The 17,597-nt window shown below is 37.5% G+C and overlaps 1 protein-coding gene across 1 annotated transcript in view; it reads right to left on the reverse strand.

The window, feature by feature from the left end:
- Positions 1 to 2,977: 2,977 nt before the first annotated feature.
- Positions 2,978 to 17,597, reverse strand: part of C1galt1 (core 1 synthase, glycoprotein-N-acetylgalactosamine 3-beta-galactosyltransferase 1) — a 37,213-nt gene continuing 22,593 nt past the window's right edge. The window contains exons 2-4 of the mRNA XM_021165113.3: positions 14,380 to 14,616; positions 9,845 to 10,512; positions 2,978 to 5,798 (exon numbers count right to left, since the gene is read on the reverse strand). Of these exons, the coding sequence (XP_021020772.1) occupies positions 5,595 to 5,798; positions 9,845 to 10,512; positions 14,380 to 14,599 (1,092 nt within the window). The 5' untranslated portion in view covers positions 14,600 to 14,616 and the 3' untranslated portion in view covers positions 2,978 to 5,594. The remainder of the gene's footprint in view (positions 5,799 to 9,844; positions 10,513 to 14,379; positions 14,617 to 17,597) is intronic.

A 17,597-nucleotide genomic window follows, 5' to 3' on the forward strand; every position in this document is an offset into this window, starting at 1 on the left:
TTCTGCTGTTCCTGTTACCATCCTTTTGCTCTCTGCCTTTATGGACTCTAACCAGCTGTATGTAGAAGTTTGAATGAAAATAACCCCTATTGGCTCATGTTTCAAATATTGGTTCCCAGTTGGTGGAAGTGTTTGGGAGAAACTAGGAATGGTTTTGTTGGCAGTTGTGTCACTAGGGGTGGGCTCTGAGGTTTTAAAAGATGTGTGCCATTCCCTGTGTTCTCTGTCTCCTACATTGGGATTAAGATGTGAGGGCTCAGCTGTTCCTGCCACCACGTCTTTGTTCCACCATCATGGACTCTAACCCTCTGAAACCAGAAGCCAATTTCCATGCTTTATGAGTTCAGCTGTTCATTTGTATCAACTACCTAGGAAGAATATTGAGTCAACTTTGATTTGTATCCTAAATATACCAGATTAATCTAATATTACCTGAGCACCAGGTAAATTAAGACTACAAACGGCAAGTGTATCATCAGCAGCCTATCATCACATTTCAGTGAGCTCTTCCACATGCCCAAAGCCTGCTGAAGCAAATATGCCAGCCTGTTTTTATATACCAAGAACAAAGAACTTCAAAGGCATGAATGACTTCAGGAATTCACAAAATGGCCATCATTCAAGTCAAGGTTATCTTTTCACAGTTCTTTGAGGCACCATTCAGAAAATTGCTGTTTTATAGGACTTTATTTTCCTAATATCACTTCCCTTGTTAAATGTTCACTCTACTGATGAATTTCCTGGCTCTAGAAGGATAAACTGGATGACAGTGAGCCTATATGTCCTGCTTGCTACTATATTTCTAGCTGATGCTTAGCATAATAATCTATTGAATAAACAGATCCCTCAGTTTATGGGAAAGATAAAAATAACAAGACAGCAATCTTTCTTCTCTTTCTCCCTGCTGTCTCTCATTATGCCTCCTCTCCTCCATTCGCCTTCTCTGCAGGACTGTAGTGAGCAGGTATTCTGATTTTATACATGCGTCAGTCTAAGCCACATGTGGGATACTTTGTTGCTTTATATAACATATATTCTAGAACAATTATGAAAGCTTACACACACAGAAAAGGCTTTGATAAAAAAAAAAAAAAACCCAAACCATCCCCTTATAACAGTTAAAAAAATACACAGATAAAGCAAGTTTTGAACATGGTAGTTTATTTTATGTAGTTGTTTGAATCAATTATTTAAAAATTCTCAAAAGGCACTTTAAAAAACATTTAAAAATACATTTTTTTTCTGACTTAATGGTGATCACTTAAAATAAGCAAGTCACCAGACATTTTAAACCCTTCACTGACACTATTACTTTAAATTATTTTTAAATTCCAAAACACAACCATTGACTGTATAATACAACACACTGCTTAGCAGTAAGATTCGTCCCCCTCTAATAGCACACTTCATGTAGATCACTGTCACAGCGCCCTGCAAAGTCACTCAAACTTAATGTAACTCAAGACTCAAAAGAGGTAAGGGAGATGAAATAAGTACAGTTAGCCCGGATGCCGCTTTTCCAGTTGCTTCTCTAAAGAGAATCTGTACAAAGTTCTCATTTCCCCCGGTGGTAAGACTTTTGATATAGCTCTGATATGTAACTGTAAGCCATCTTTAACCAAGAGAGGTTACATTAGTGTAACACGTACCACAGCTTGCCTCCCATATTTCTCGTGATGTTTTTGTAAGTCCTAATACAAAACAATAGAAATGAAGGCAATGCGTTTGCCCTTTGCTTTTAAGAGGAGGGAAAATAACTTTGCTTTCTCAATTAGAGATGCAGAATTGTTTTAGGTTGTACATTCAATTAGGGCAAGTAGCCTGAAAGCAAGCAGACTATTGTTGGATTTTTAGTCTCATGGGAAACCTGTGCTAGATATAAAACGATCATAAATGATAAACATTCTGATCACCCAAATCAACTCCAAGAAGACAGCACTCCAAGTGGCTTGAAGTTAAGCAGAAAGCAACTATCAAAAACAGAATGAAACTGAGAGTGCAAGAGCACAGCCAGGCAGGATCTGACAAACCAAGTGGGGATGTCTTTCAAGTGTAACAGGGCCTCAATCTAGCAATACAGTTTGACAGGCTAAGGGTGTAGAAACAAAACAAAGCAAAAAACAAACGTCAAGAGACAACTATGAAAACAACCGGTCAGCAAACACTGTAACGCTCAATCGCAATTACCACCTTCACGACAAAGAATGAAGTCGTCAATGATTTATTTCTGAATCATTGTATAGTAACAAACTGATCTATGAAATTTAGATATGTTCAAGCAGTCAAAACTCTGGGGCAAAACCCGGCTTTGTATCTATGAACTCCCCACTAGAAAAACACAAACATATTAATAGATAACACAAGACTTTATTAAAATAAAGTCTTGACTTGAAACCACACTACAATCAATTATTCATGACAGAGATCTTTAAGATAGTGAATTAATCATTTCACCATAAAATCTTGTTTAATGTGCTCTACCAAATATTTGGGAGAAAGTTTTTGCTTCATTAGGTCATGGGATAGGTGGCAAAACTGATAGTATAAACTAGCAGAAAATACTTGGCATATTGTAAAGCAGCATTTTCCTATTTCTATTGCAAATTTCAGTAACTAGTGGAAACTTTCATGATATTCATTTACATATGTTTTAGTGAATTCATATGTACATATTAGTACTCACTGAACACTTGCTACTCAGTGTGAAATGAATAAACGTGTAGGATTACACACTTTAAGGTCTTGGTAATAGCCATTATAGAAGTAAAGAATTTTGCCAAAACCAAGGATGCGCAGACCCTTTAAACTTTACAAGATTTTATTTTTAATATAGTATAATCCTGAACTACACTAATTTAAAACATGTTTCAGAGTCTTTGAAAAATGCCTCTCTCCTGGGCAGAGATCCTGAGTGTGTTCCAAAGACTATTTGCACCAAAACCACGTAGGTAAACCGGCAATGGCTCTCAGCAGAGGGCTAGTAAAATTACTTTTCAAACCAAAGTGCTAGGCCCTGTCTTGGAGTTTCTGACACAGGTCCAGGCTGGGTTGAAGACAAGAACAAGCTCCAACAAGTTCTCAGTAATGCTACTTTAGTCACTAGTAGGTATCTTGGAAGAATGCATACTCTAGGGTCCCATGCTAAAAATCAAACCTTGAGCTCTCCATCTCAACAAACGTATAGTTGGAGTACGAGAATCACAGTTTAACAATAAACATACCCATTTAGCTGTTTGAGCATTTTGACTATTACTGGCCAGCAGCTCCAGAAGTCATGGACTATTCATCCATGTGTGTGTAATTACTCCACAAATTCATATATTCACACGACGAACCCCAAGGCTAACAATAATGCAAACAAAACACAGGTTCTGATTATAGATCCCAGCCTTCTAGTTTTGTGACAGTGGAAACATTACTTGAATAGCCTCAGTCTCCTCACCTACAGTATGGGACTAACACCCAATTTTGAGGATTAACACAAGTGTACAGATTAAGAGCAATATCTGGCATACAGCAGGCACTAGATGAATACCACATAATCTGTATTATAGGAAATGTGCAACACATTTCCTTCAGATCTGATTTGATAATTTCATTTATCTACATTAAATTATTTATACGCCAAGGTAACAGAATAAAACCTTATACTTAAAATCATGCCTTTTTCTGAGCCAGACAGTGTTCTAATAACCTTATGTATATTCATTTCTATAATCCTCATTAAAATCTTGTGAGGTAGGTAGTATCATTATTCCTAATTTATAGATGAGGAAACGGAGGCACAGAGAAACTAAGTAAATTGTTCAAGGTTACATAAACAGTGATGGAGGAGGAACTTAAAAGCCAGGCTGCTTGGCTTTACAGCCCGGATTCACTGCAGCGTTCATTTCCTATGAATAAATGTTAAGGATTTTGGATGATTAGGATAAATCATTTACTCTGCTAGTAGAGAAGAGAAGCACATATGGAATAGAGACAAATTCATATCCCAACCACGGTAAAGTGCCGTATAAAACACAGACAGGAAGCCTAGGATGCTGGTAGATGGCACCACGGTAAGAACGTAAGCCAAGTTAAATCTGTAAATTTGACTTTGTATTTTCATTACAGGGACAGAGTGACCCATACTAGTCAATGAAACAAACATCCTGTCAAGTATATCATCTATAAAGGTTATGGTTTTGGCACAGTAAGTATAAACTATTTATATTTATTATTTAGCCAAGCTATAGACTCAATGGCGAACTAATCAGGCAAAATTAGCATAATGAAATATAAATCATTAACAATTAAAAATAATGTTATGGGAAATCTGTAAAATATTCTGTTCTACATTCAGTATTGATGATGACCAAAACAAGGTAAGGTTCTATCCTTTCAGAAACTCTATTTAAACAGCCAGTGACATCAGAGTGACACAGGTTGCTCCTCATGGCCGTCTGAATGGGATTCTGTTCTGTTGGAATTACTGCTGGCAAGGTTATCCCCAAATAAGAAGTCAGCAGGAAATAGGGTGTTATTTATATGACATCTTAGATTGTTTAAGTACCCTTTACTTGATCGTGCTTTAAATTAATTCTGGCCAAAAGCTGCATTCAAAAATATTTGCCAGTGTTACCTGCCACATCAGACAAAAATTAATTTTAAAAGTGCTTTAAACAAGTTATGAAAGGCACAAACAAGTCTCATCTCCACAGGATGGAAAATAAAAGGAACAATTATATAGTTGGTAAAGACTTCTAAATAATAATTCCTGAGAGAGGTACCAAATACAAGAAAAGCTTGTCCAAACAGCATTAAATTTAATTGTTACCTACAATTAACAATGGGTGAATCTGGGAACAAAATATTTGAAAATGCATGATTTACAGAATGCTGCCAATGCTTTGAGTAAATTAGCATTAATAGTGAAAAATGGTATTCAGGGTCAAACATTTCGAAAGGGGACAATGGGGACTTGGTATCAGGTTGATTATCTTTAGAACTAAGTATCTAATGGAGTCAAGGCTCATAATAATTGGAAATGCGGTTAATTACTGCACTTTGGGGCAAGTGCCCTTCTTATTCTTCTTGAGGAAACACTGCCAATTATAATATATAATATATAATATAATCCCAGGAACATTTTCACTCGGCAACTGGAAGGCTGGTTTGTAGCATCTACACATCAGCTGAGAAACAACACTGAGCAACAGTTCTTTCTTTCTTTTTAAGGCAGATCTGTTCAGCATTGTGTTCTAACCGGGGTGGTGCAGAAGGTGACGATAAACTAACCACACCAACTGCAGTGATAACAACATACACTGTCGGGAACAGTCAGAACGAGTCTTTCTAGCTCTTCTGTCACCATTTAAAAACACAAATTCTTCATATATATTTATTTATATTTATATATTACTGTATCAAAACACGTTTTAGCAAACTTCACAGCTCTTTAAATGCTTCAGTTTATAGTCATCCATTTGAAAGATTTCTATATGGAATGTTCACTTCAGGTGAGTTCCTCACTGGGATTTCAGTGTTCCGTAGAAAGGCCAGAGTCCTTCAGTGCAATGTAGACCATTTATCCTCAGTCCACTTATGTTCTGCTTTCAGGGGTTGCCTAATTTTATTTTTGTATCTTCCTTTTTGTTTACTTGATTAATTTCTTTTAGTATATTCTCAGGTAAGGCAGGTTGATATCTATATAAATAACCATATGGACGAAGATGATAAACGAGGTATTCTAATTCATACATAGTTGTCGCATCAACATAGTGAAAAGAAACTGCAATATCAGAACAGCAACCAGGACCCTAAAAAAACAACAGAAGGGGACACTGTTAATAAGTGGCCCACAGCCCACATGTCGCATAGTCATACTAGTTTTAAAATACTGAAGCGTCCAAGCTTGAGCAGAAGGCCGAGGTATCTGACCCATCAGATGCTGTAAGAAGCCAACAGTTCTTCCAGTCCCTAAGAAGCTAAAACCAAACCTGGAACTGCCACAGCAACTGCAACTGAAGCTTAACCATTTAAACATTTTGATTTCTTCAAATTAAAGGGGAAGTTATTAAAAGAATAAGGCTTTATTTGTCTGACATTTTTGGTAGATGCCTAAAATATTGTTCTTAAATGTCTTGTATAAATAAAATACATTCACTAAACAAGAACTATAGTTGTTGGAAAGAAAACAAAGCAGCTCTTTGTGGGTGACGATAAATTACTAGAGGATTTCAAGTCAAAGGAAACTCCTCAGATATAAACAAGTCTGACTGTTACAAGTGTTGTAACTGTCAGATGCAAAGTTACATTTAACAGTTCTCAAAGGGCTGGGATACAGCACTTTTGCATGTATGAGACCTTAGATTCAGTACTGAAAACAAACTATCTATATTCTCATATATGCCAGTTAAGTAAGAAGATTAAAAGCCCAAGCAAGATAGTACCAAATATACTGACTATGGAGGGGAACATTTAAGATGAGACGTAACCATCTGGATATGGAAAGATGGCCCAGCATTAAGAGCACTTGTTTTTTGGCAGAGGACCCGGGGTTTAGGTCCAAGCACCTACATACATGGTGGTTCACAACCATCTGTAACTTGAGTATGGGGATCCAATACCCTCTTCTGATCTTCTTGAGGTACAAGGCATACACACAGGCAAAACAGTCACACACACAAAGTAAGATAATTAAATCAAAAACAATGAACAATAACATACAATGATCTGAGGGAAACTGTAAAATTTCACCAAGGACCCTAAAGTAAAGATATCATTTCTTGGGTAAAGATATCATTTTCACTAAACTAATGGGCTATATACAAAAGAAGGAGACACGGCAAGTGCCAAAACACTTGGGAGAAAGAAAAGGAAGGAGATCAATACATCCTTATCAGCTTAAAAACATTTTAAAGATGAAAGGTTCAAAACAATGTGGGCTAAATCCAAAGAGAATTAAAATCCATACAGAATTACAATCCCAGACTCTGACCTTCCTATAGGTGATGCTCTAGGTACACAATGAAGCTGCAGTATCAAGAGTCTAAGAATTGAAACTACAATGATTTGGAAAAATTTCCATCTAAACTATGCACTGTTTCAGACTAAAATTAATGCAAAAAAATTATCTGAAATGAAGACTAAATTAGACTTTGTCATTCTGAGCTACAAAATTTTGATCATTCTGACTATCTTATACCCTAACTTGCTAGCTAAACAGTTTTGTAACCAGGTGTAGTGGCACAGCCTGGAATCATGGCACTCAGAAACTGGATGATCATTGGAGGTTCAAGGGCAGCCTCTTGTCTCACAAAGAACAACAATCAAAACAAAACAATTACACCAAAGACTCCAAAACAAGACCAAGATCTATATTCTCAGTGATGATTACAGAGAAAAATATGTATATTTAGAAACTCTTTAAAGACAATAATTCATACTTCAAAGAAAAGAATTACTGAATGATAATAATGGAATTTTGGTTTCATTTTTCTGATAAAGAATGGGTAATTTTAAAAGACTTATGCAACTTCAATACTTTTATTTTTAGAATCTTCAACCTATTGGAATATGTTTTTATAAGGGCAACAATATTTTGCCATCCATTTAAAAGCCACTATGATTCAAGTCGAAGACACTATATCTATTTTATTCATCTAAGGCATATTGCTAAATACATCCTTTTTATAAAGCACTCTTAAAAAGAAGGAAGGATACTGCTAATAAAATGGCAAGCATATTTTTGTTACTGTTGTACATGTCTGGAATATCTTACACTCTTTATAAATAATTATATGTATCTGGGTATACACATTACATGATTTATAATGATGAATTTGAATATATTTTATATGGTAAGGGGTTCAGAACTTATGAAAAAACATCAAAATCTTCAGAAAATGAAGCACTAGCTTGGAGTGGTGCCCTAATGTATATTAGTAGTATGTTAGGGCCAGAAAAAGGCGGCATAAAGAACTAGTAACTTGCCTGAAAGCATTACTAATCAATAACTGAGTCTGAGAGGCTATGTCTTATAATCCTTTGAGTAATTTACTACAGCAGGCATATAGATTTTCTCTAATCAGCAGCAAAATGAACTAATTACAGAATATTCATATATTAAATTGTCACTTAGAACAAAGCAGAGAAATATATCAATGTTAATAAAATTCAATGTATAAACATAGAAATTTGTAAGATGTCTAAGGTATAATTTGATCTTAAAATCTACGAAACAATGCTGACTTATTTATGCACATATCAACTTGCAGGAAAATATAAAAGCTTGCAATGGTAATGAATAACATTTAATTCCTGGTAGTAGTGGTTAGAGGAAAAAGATAAGAGGGCACATGGGCCTTAACTGTCTATAACACTTTTATTCTGAAAATATCTGAGGCAAATGTGTCAATAGTTTTATACTTGGGAAAGTTAAGATATATACTTTTGAGATAGTTTATAGGTAATGCAACCCTCTCAGTTCTGATTTAATGTACATTAAGATACGAACTAGAGACAAGCTTGTCATTAAATACTGTCCTGGGCTATACTATAGTGTAATTACAAATGAGAGAGATAGATGGCACCCATTTTACACATGGAGAAACTGAGGCTCAAAAATAAGCCAGATCTTGTATTTTAAGATCATCCAACTATAAAATGGAAGAACAGTACTTGAATCTAGTCTTTCTGAACCTTACTTTCCCCTGATAACTATAAAACTCATGGTCTAGATCTTCACATACATCTCTAGCCTCACCCAAGTTGTTCAACAATCACCAAATCCATGGCAGACTACCCCACCTAAAGTCACACTGTCTTCTTGGGTTTCTTTAGAACAGTGCCTCTCCTTCCTAATGCCCAACTCTTTAATACAGTTCCTAATGCTGTAGTGTGGTTCTCCCTGCCCTCGAAGATCATTGGCTGATACAGTCCACATGGGCAAAGCCTAACCAGGGGAGGGGCCGTTTGGAAGTCCTGTGAGTATGTATGGTGACTAACACACACCTGGACCAGCGGTGGGGAGTCACATCAATTTTACTTTGGGTGATTCAAGGCTTATAAAGTTTTCGGGGACGGTGGGTGGAAACATCCAGGCCAGGCTGAAGTCTTAGGCTATTGAAGGCCTCATTACCACCGGGAAGCATTTCAGAAGTCTCAGGTGCTACCTGAGCGGGTTTGTGTCAGGAGACAGGAAGTTGACTCTATCATCTAACTGAGGCTACGTGGTATTCTCAGTAGAGGCATGTGTTGGGGCTTAGAATTCCCCAGACAAGGCCAAAGGAGGAGAAGTCTAACTAATGATGGGTCTCTTCCATTACGCACCGAGCCTCAGAGGCTACCGGGTCAATGGTAGACTTCACCCTTAATTAGACTTTTACCACACTGTGGTGATTCCTAAGCCTAAAATTATTTTGGTTGCTAATTGGTAAATGTAGTTTTGCTAGTTATGAATTAATGTAAATATTTTTGCAGTTAAGGTTTGCCAAAGGAGTCATGACCCCCAGGTTTAGAGCACCTGTCATTCTCTCAAATCACTTCTTTATAAGTATGCCTATTTTCCTTGTGCCTCCTTATAGAGAGCATAAGAAAACTAAGATGCCTGTATTAACTTTTTTTTATCTGCCAGTGACAGTATGCTAGTGGCGGGCCTACAGAGGTCTCAATAGCTAGCTACTGAATGACTGGCTGGGGCCTCTGTTCTCATCTGCTGTGTTACACTGTCAGTACATACATAAAAAAGCTTGGGTTATTGGTACTAATGAAACATGTACATATTAACTAGCCTTTAAAAAAATTCAGGTAAACAAAAGTCAGTCCCAAGTATTTATATAATACTAATAACTTCTAGACTTACCTCTATGGGAGGATAATAGTTGTAATTCCAGTACCAAAATGTTTTTGGTAGATAACCTTTGATTAAGTGGTGTTCTGGTACAAATGGATGGAAGGTTTCTTTCCCAATGGTATCTCTGGAATCTCCAGCTTCTACATTTATAATTTCCATGCACCTTCCCAGTGCTAAGTCTTCAATGGAGGAACTATGTGTACACTTTTCTGTTTTAAATGCATTAACAAATCTTCTCAAGGCTTCCTTGCTTAGGACATAGCCCGCTCCTCCGCTCATGTATCCCTGCTTCACATAGGGCTTAAATCTTCGCCCAAAGTAAATGGGTTGTTCAGGGTTATACTTTGATAGAAGCCATCTCAGGTTGTCTACAATGACATATGTGTCGTCATCTGCTTTCATAAACCAGTCAGCATCTTCTAAATAATGGTCATGTACATACTGAAAGGCTTTAATTGTTTTCCAATACAGTTGCTCTCTGCCTTCTTTGGTTTTCAATCCCACGGTAGGGAAGTCTTGATTTTCTTCCGAACTCATAAATAACACTTTATTACAACGCTGGGCCCACGTAGCTTTGACATGTTTGGCCTTTTTCTCTAGATTTTGAGGGCTTGTCATAACCCAACAAAGAATTTTAACTTTCTGATAGAGGTTCTCAGCAACGTCTATGTTCTCATCTATCAAAGAAACATTTTTAAAAGTTACCTTTACACAGATGTAAAACCCAAATATATCACACCAAAAAAACTTTTCATAAATAATTTAAGACTCTATTTACCCATCATTATTAATGACTTTGAGAAATGGGCACAAGCTAATGCGACCTGACTCTCTAATTTCCTGTCAGTTTTACCCATAGATCTCTGAAACATCCCTAGATCCTCTTACTACCTGAATGCACTGAGAGTATCAACAGCATCTGGGAAGTCCGTTAGCAGTGAGGTGGATAGCAGGCCCCACCTCAGGCCTAGCAGTTCAGACTCACATACCACCTCCCATTGTCTCTCCTTGCAACTTAAGACTACAAAGAAAGTAGTATTTCCCAGTATCCCTGGGAATTTCTCACTGCTGTGAATGTGTTTCTAAAAGACAGAAGAAGAAAAAGGAAAACACAACAAGAAAACCATGCTGCTCAAGTCAGTTCATTATTTTTGAAGTCTATGAGCCAACTGTTATGAATTTGTACAAATATCCTAAGGTGTTCTTGAAGACTTTCACAATAACATCAGTTTCAGTTCAAAGCAAAGGAGTTAATGTAGAGTTGAGCATGCTGGGACAATACTATACACCTCTTTCCAAAACGCGAGCCCAGGAGTTAGAAACAGTACAGAGCAATGGGTAGAGGTTGGATTCCTGAGATTATCTAGAACAGTGTTTCTGTAAGCTACCAGTTTGTAAAGAAATAGGAGTCTGTGTCAGGATATAAAGTAGAATACCAACCAGGTTTGATGAAAATGATTCCTAAACACAATAGTAAGCTCAGGACCTGAAACCTGGTCAAAAGCCCCTCACTTGAGTAAAAACAATTCTCAAGCTATCAGGCCCACAATGTGAACAGCACTGGTTTAGAGGAAGGGTACAACTAAAAGATCTAGACCAGTGCTTTATAAAAACATAATTTTCTTCTCTGAAAGTTGTATACATTTATATAATGTACACTGGTCATCCCTATTCATCACTATGTTCTTCCAATCCCCCCCTAGCGTTAAACCTCTTTTGTCCCAACTTCCTAACTACATGTCCTCTTTTCCCCCAAAGCAGGACTTCATTGTGTATTCCTAGCTGTCCTGGAACTTGCTCTGTAGACCAGGTTGGCCTCAAACTCACAGAGATCCGCCTGCCTCAGCCTTCTGCATGCTGGGGTTAAATGTATGTCCCACCACTGACTGGCTCCTCTTTTGTGTCTTTATTGTCATTAATAACTCAAGTCCAATTAGTACTACTCATATGTCATAAATGTGTGATCATATACCAAGGCTTTTAAAAATATATACAGTGAAGGAACATTCTTTATTTTCAATTGCTAGAGGCCTACCTATACTTCTATAAATCTTTAGAAAGCACTCAGCTTTGGACTATAGACAAGCCCTGCATCTCTATTTTTCTATCTATACAAAATTACTTTGCAAATTAGTGTTTTATTCCTGATTCCAACTTACTAAGTCACAGATGATATAATCTATAAGCCATAATTGATAAGAAAGCGCTAGCTAATCCTAAGGTATAACACTTTTAAATGTAATGGTCACCTAGCTGTTGAAACCTTGGTCCTGTAAAAGATGAACAATGAGGTACAGTTAAGTAGTTGACTGACTGAAAGAGAACAGAAGAAAAGGGGAGGAAGGGTTTTCAAGCCATGGAGTACCAGGAACTTAGTCCAGAAGAAGAGCTGCAATCTGCAGTTAGGAAGCATCCTCTGCTTCTGGAACTAAGGAATCAATTTTAGCCACATAGACACATCACACCCTGGACGAACAGCAAAAAATGGTACAGTACATGGAGGGAGACAAGACAGCTCTATCCCCACAGCTGGGGTATGACTGATCCTCTCACTGTATGCACATAGATTTGATAAATATGTGTTACCTTTATGGACCACAAGATGTGGGTAATGCTAAAAATTACTCATCCCACTCTCTAAATGTATACGCTTTTCCCTTTTTCTTCTCCCCACTCCCAGAACACTATTTTCTCATTTTATCTCACTTTCATTTATTAATTACCTTGTACTAGCTGTGAAATATGAACAAGACATATTTCTTACCAGAACAAACTCCAGTTTAGCAGGGAACTTGACAAGTAAACCAGGAATTGTTGTAAGAAGTGCTATGACAGGAGGATTGTTAAAATAGATATATTTACTTCAAGTGTGTGGGTGTTTGGCCTGCATATATGTCTGTAAACCACACGGCACGCAGTGCCCACAGAGGCTAAATGATTGCTCTGGAATTGGGGAACCTGTTGTAGGCCACGATGCGGGTGCTGAAAATCAAACCCAGGTCCTCTGGAAAAACAGCTAGTGCTCTTTAGCACTAAGCCATCTCTCCATCCAGTCTGACAGATGAATGCTGACAGAGTTCTGTATACTGAGGGAAAAGGAAGTGTGGGAAGTGTTAAATCAGAGTCCCAAGAACTTGGGCAGAACAGAGAAGGGAGAAATGTAGCCACTAGAAACATGATGTACAACATGGGTCTTCAGGAAAAGTTCCCTAAAAGAAAGAGCAAGAAGAGGCATGGGCAAATGTAACAGAATGTAGCTATGTGCAGCCAGTCTGATGTAGGAAAAACAGATGGGAGAGTAAGAGATCTTGGAAGATGTATGGCAATGAAGAATTGTTACAATTCAATAGCAATTGGAATGTTAAAAAAAAATGTCCCCAGTTTCATAGTTCCCAGTTTACATGGATGGTTGCTGGATAAAAATGAGAAAGTGAGGCGAATAATGTTCTAGGAGTGGGGAGAAAAAGGAGTTTAATTTACACATTTTGAAAGTGGGGTAATTTTTAGCATGATCCGCATGTGGTTCATGAAGGTAATAAATATTTATCGAGTATATGTATGCACATGTATTTGATAAAGTGAGGTCCAGCAAGCTTCCCAGTAACACCTAAGTTTGGTGCTGTGCAGTAGAGTAAGTATTGGGCAAGTGACCTGCTCTATAAGAACACAAAGCACGGGTGAACCACTGTGCACCAACAGTCATGCAACATGACAATTGGCTACACTACACGTGTGTGTGCTAGGTGGTAACACTTAATCAGATTTTGATACCCTAGCCCTCAATCTCTGTATGAAGATAAAAGAATCAACTCTTAATTAGAGGGAGCTTTTCCATTTTGCAATTTCAATTATTTCTAGGCTATATGTGTTCTGTTCTGCCAAGTCAATTTGTAGAGATATTTGTATTGTGTTAATAAATGTCTTCTCCCAATGTTTGGAAATGGATGAAGATAAACTCAGTAAGGAAAAGGCAGAAGTCAAAGTTTCAAGAGTTGGTGACATCACACAGCCAAAAGTAAAGGACAGAAACTTAGAGAAACCTACATTCAAGGGACACACAGAAGACTAAGCCGCCACTGAAAGAAGTCTGGCTTCCGTGATAAGAACCAGGAGAAAAATGAAGTCATTGTAACATGCACTTACTTTTTTACCTCTGTACCTCTTTGACCCTCAAAACAAAAAAATGATCAATAACTGACAAAAATGCAAATTAAAACTTAAATATACATCTTAATGTTTCTTTATGGTAATAGGACTAAACAAAAACGAAACAGTTTATGTAAATCCTCACAAAACTGACCCTAAAGAAAAATTTCTTCAAGCTCATGTCTTTCTCTATGTCATGGTTTATGAACATTTCCATTTAGAACTAATTTTAAATTATTAAGTTCTTAAGCAAATCATGGGTTTTTCTCCCAAGGCAAATAAATTAAAAACATCTTCATATCTAACACATAGGGGTTATTTTAGTCTATTGGTATAGAGAGCAACAAGATTTCCCAACATACTCAACAACTAAATCCTTCTTGTAACACAGAGCATACCTTTATGTTGGCTAGAATCTGCGTTGAAGTTCATCTGTCCTTTGAGGTGACTGTGTCCATTATCATCTGAATGTCTTGCATGAGGATCATTGTGAAGCATGTTAGACTGAATGTCAGCCTCTTCTCGCAACAAAATACTCAAGAGTTGAGAACATAAAAAAAATCCTATTGCTGATCCACAGAGGAAGACTAAAAAATTCAGCCAAGATTTAGAGGCCATTTCCTGGGAATGTATTTCTGTAAAAAAAGAAAAATTGTAATAATTATAAAATAATTAATAATAAAACAAATAATTTTATAATTAGTACCTGGTTACAAAATTACTAAGTAATCTACATTATCATGAAGTACTCTGAGGTTGAATTTCCTGTGGAAGTTGATCCCTTCTGTAAGACAATTTATCTAATAGTACGAACTTCTCCTCACTTATAAGTTTAAACTCTTTGTGTTGTTTCAATGGCCCTCTGTGGACAATTACAAGCAAATGGAAGATGGACTCCCTATTATTGGTCCAGAGCCTGGGACCTTCCTCTCATCAGGATCCTCCATGAGCCAAGCTTGTTTGCCAGGACAAGTTCCATTCCTGGCTGTCAACTCTAGTGTTTTCACTTCTGTGCCAATCACTACTTACTCTATTCTTCAATGTGGAGTGAGCAAGCTCTGACAAGAACTAGAACTAAAGTGCTTCAGGCTTTGTCAGCTACAGACTGTCTCTGGTCTTTAAAAGTGACAAAGTCACATCTCCCTCTGCGTTGGGGGGCCTGACACGGGCTCCAGCTCCACCTGAGAAGCAGGTGGGGCCTATGGGTAGGGAGAGAAGTCTGAAGAGGATCTGTACTTCTGAGAGAAGACTCCAGAACAGCTGGCTGTCCTGAAGAAACACCGTGACATGAGCTCGAGCAGCATGACAAGGAGACGGAGTTTGCACAGACAAACTGAGCAGCATAAGGTGAAAATCCCACACCCTGGAGGTAAACTAAGTCATGCAGCTCCCTATGTCAATAGAAATATAATTACACTTGGTCTGTGTGCCATGAACAGATAATAACAGTTTTATAAATATCTGTGTATGTATGTGTGTATGTATGTGTATACACATGCCACCTAGCCAGGGATGGGTAGAGAATGGGCAGAGTCAGTGAACTTCTGGGATCCAGGTTCTCACCCATGTCCATTCCTGTGTATGATGACTGTGCCTGGTTCCAAATCAGAGCTGAATAACTACAACAGAAGTAACATGTCCAACAAAGCTTCACCTAGCCCTTTAATAGAAGTTTGCCAGCTCCAGGTCCAAATCCCTGTTTTGTAGCAATTCTGGACGTAGACTCTGGATGCTCAAGGCTCTCACTGCTAACACACTGGCTCACAAAGCCCCAGTGCATCTGTCTGTAATCAGATTCAGTATGGTGCCTGGAACAGTGGGGGCTCAAAGAATACTTGCCGACTACTTCACAACCAAGTTATTCTCTTTTTTAACAGTTTGTTAACAATCAACCACATGGCAGTTATAAACCCATATGATGTGGCCTTAAGTATATACTTCTCTAGAAGTTCCAAAAATGCTAAGCACCTGCCATATGCTAGTTCACTTTCCATTCTCATAATGTGCATTTTACAAACAAGAAAACAGAAAGTATAAAAAGTCAAGCTGGGGAAATGGTTCATTATGAAGATCTAAGTGTAGACACTAGCACCCATGTAACTTGTTATATGCATCATCTACATGTGTACACGCCCGCGCGCACACATACACACATACACACACACACACACACTAAATTAAAAGTCAACAGGTAATATAGACTTTTCCATGACACTATTTCCAATACAATATAGTATAGCTATATTAGGCAGTATAAGTAATGTAAAGATAAGATAGAAAGGTATCTGCATCTAACATCTAACATCTTCCCATGTTACATAGATGGTTAGCACAATTACAAAGCAGAGATGTGCACTCCTGTCTACCTGCTTAAGAAATGTCAATGTTTCATCCGTTACATTCTTTGTTTGCAAGCAATCACCATTAAACAGAAAGGACAACATGCATGTAGGGAGTCAGGAAGAAGAACTTAGAAGATGATTGGCAAAAGCCAATAATCACACTATCACAACCACAAACCTGAAAAAGCTCTACCACTGTATTTATGGAATACTTCACTGGGTTCATCAATATTTGTCATCAATGCAAATGAGAAAAGATGGACAAAGTATAACAGACTGTGAAGATAGCAATAAAATAGTGAGACAGTGATAACTCCTGAGGGGAAGAAGAACGTAGTCAGGAGAGGTGAGCCAGGTACTTGGCACAGCTCTACTCTGAACAGTTAGGTTGTTCATCACTCTCGGTGGCAAATTGGTCCTAGGGCTCCTCCTGAATAATCAAGTCCACAGATGGCCAAATCGTCTATAGAAAATGGAAAGGTATTTGTATATAACAAGTCTCCTATATACGGTCAGTATATTTAAAGAACCCATACTATTGTATACAATATAAATGATGCTTTTATAGATTTTATACTGTATTGCTTAGAAAAAAAGACAAAGAAAATGATTGTATATGTTTATTACACATACACTTCTCCAATAGCGTTATGGATATGGAATGAATGGATATAGAAGGCTGACTATACTGATTTAGAAAAACAGTTGAGGTGGCAGTAACACTAAGCAAAACTCAAAGTTGGCATCTTTCCAGGAGAGATGTAAAGAAACACTCGGTGTTTTATAATGTGTTTCCAATTTTAAAATACTTTGGGACGCTGTCTGATGCTGCCATCCACACTTACTGTTCTCAGATCCCAGTCAGAGCACATGAAGGCTCCTCCTTGTTGTAAGTCCTTCCTATTTCAAGAACTCCTAATTTCTTTCCTGTTCCTGCAATAAAGCAGTCATTGTGTGAAGGTGGAATGTATCCCCAAAGCCCACTTGGATTTCTGATAAGAGCATGTCCACCTCTCAGATTCTTCATACTGCATGCAGTAGACTAGACTGGAAGACATCATTCAGACATGTTATACATTAATTATGAACAACATGCTTGCTTAGATGGGAGAGAGTTATCTATTTCAAGTGCTTTTGAAGCCCCATATATCATGAGAATTATGTGAGGAACATTTTAAAAATACAGATCTTTAGGGTTGGAAACTGTGACCTCAGATGCAAAAAAGGACTAAGAAAATTAAAATCATTTAGATTTTAAAGAAAGGGCTTTGTAT

Source organism: Mus caroli, unplaced genomic scaffold (genome assembly GCF_978045245.1).
Source record: "Mus caroli unplaced genomic scaffold, Mus_caroli_1 scaffold_7, whole genome shotgun sequence".
Lineage (NCBI taxonomy): Eukaryota > Metazoa > Chordata > Mammalia > Rodentia > Muridae > Mus > Mus caroli.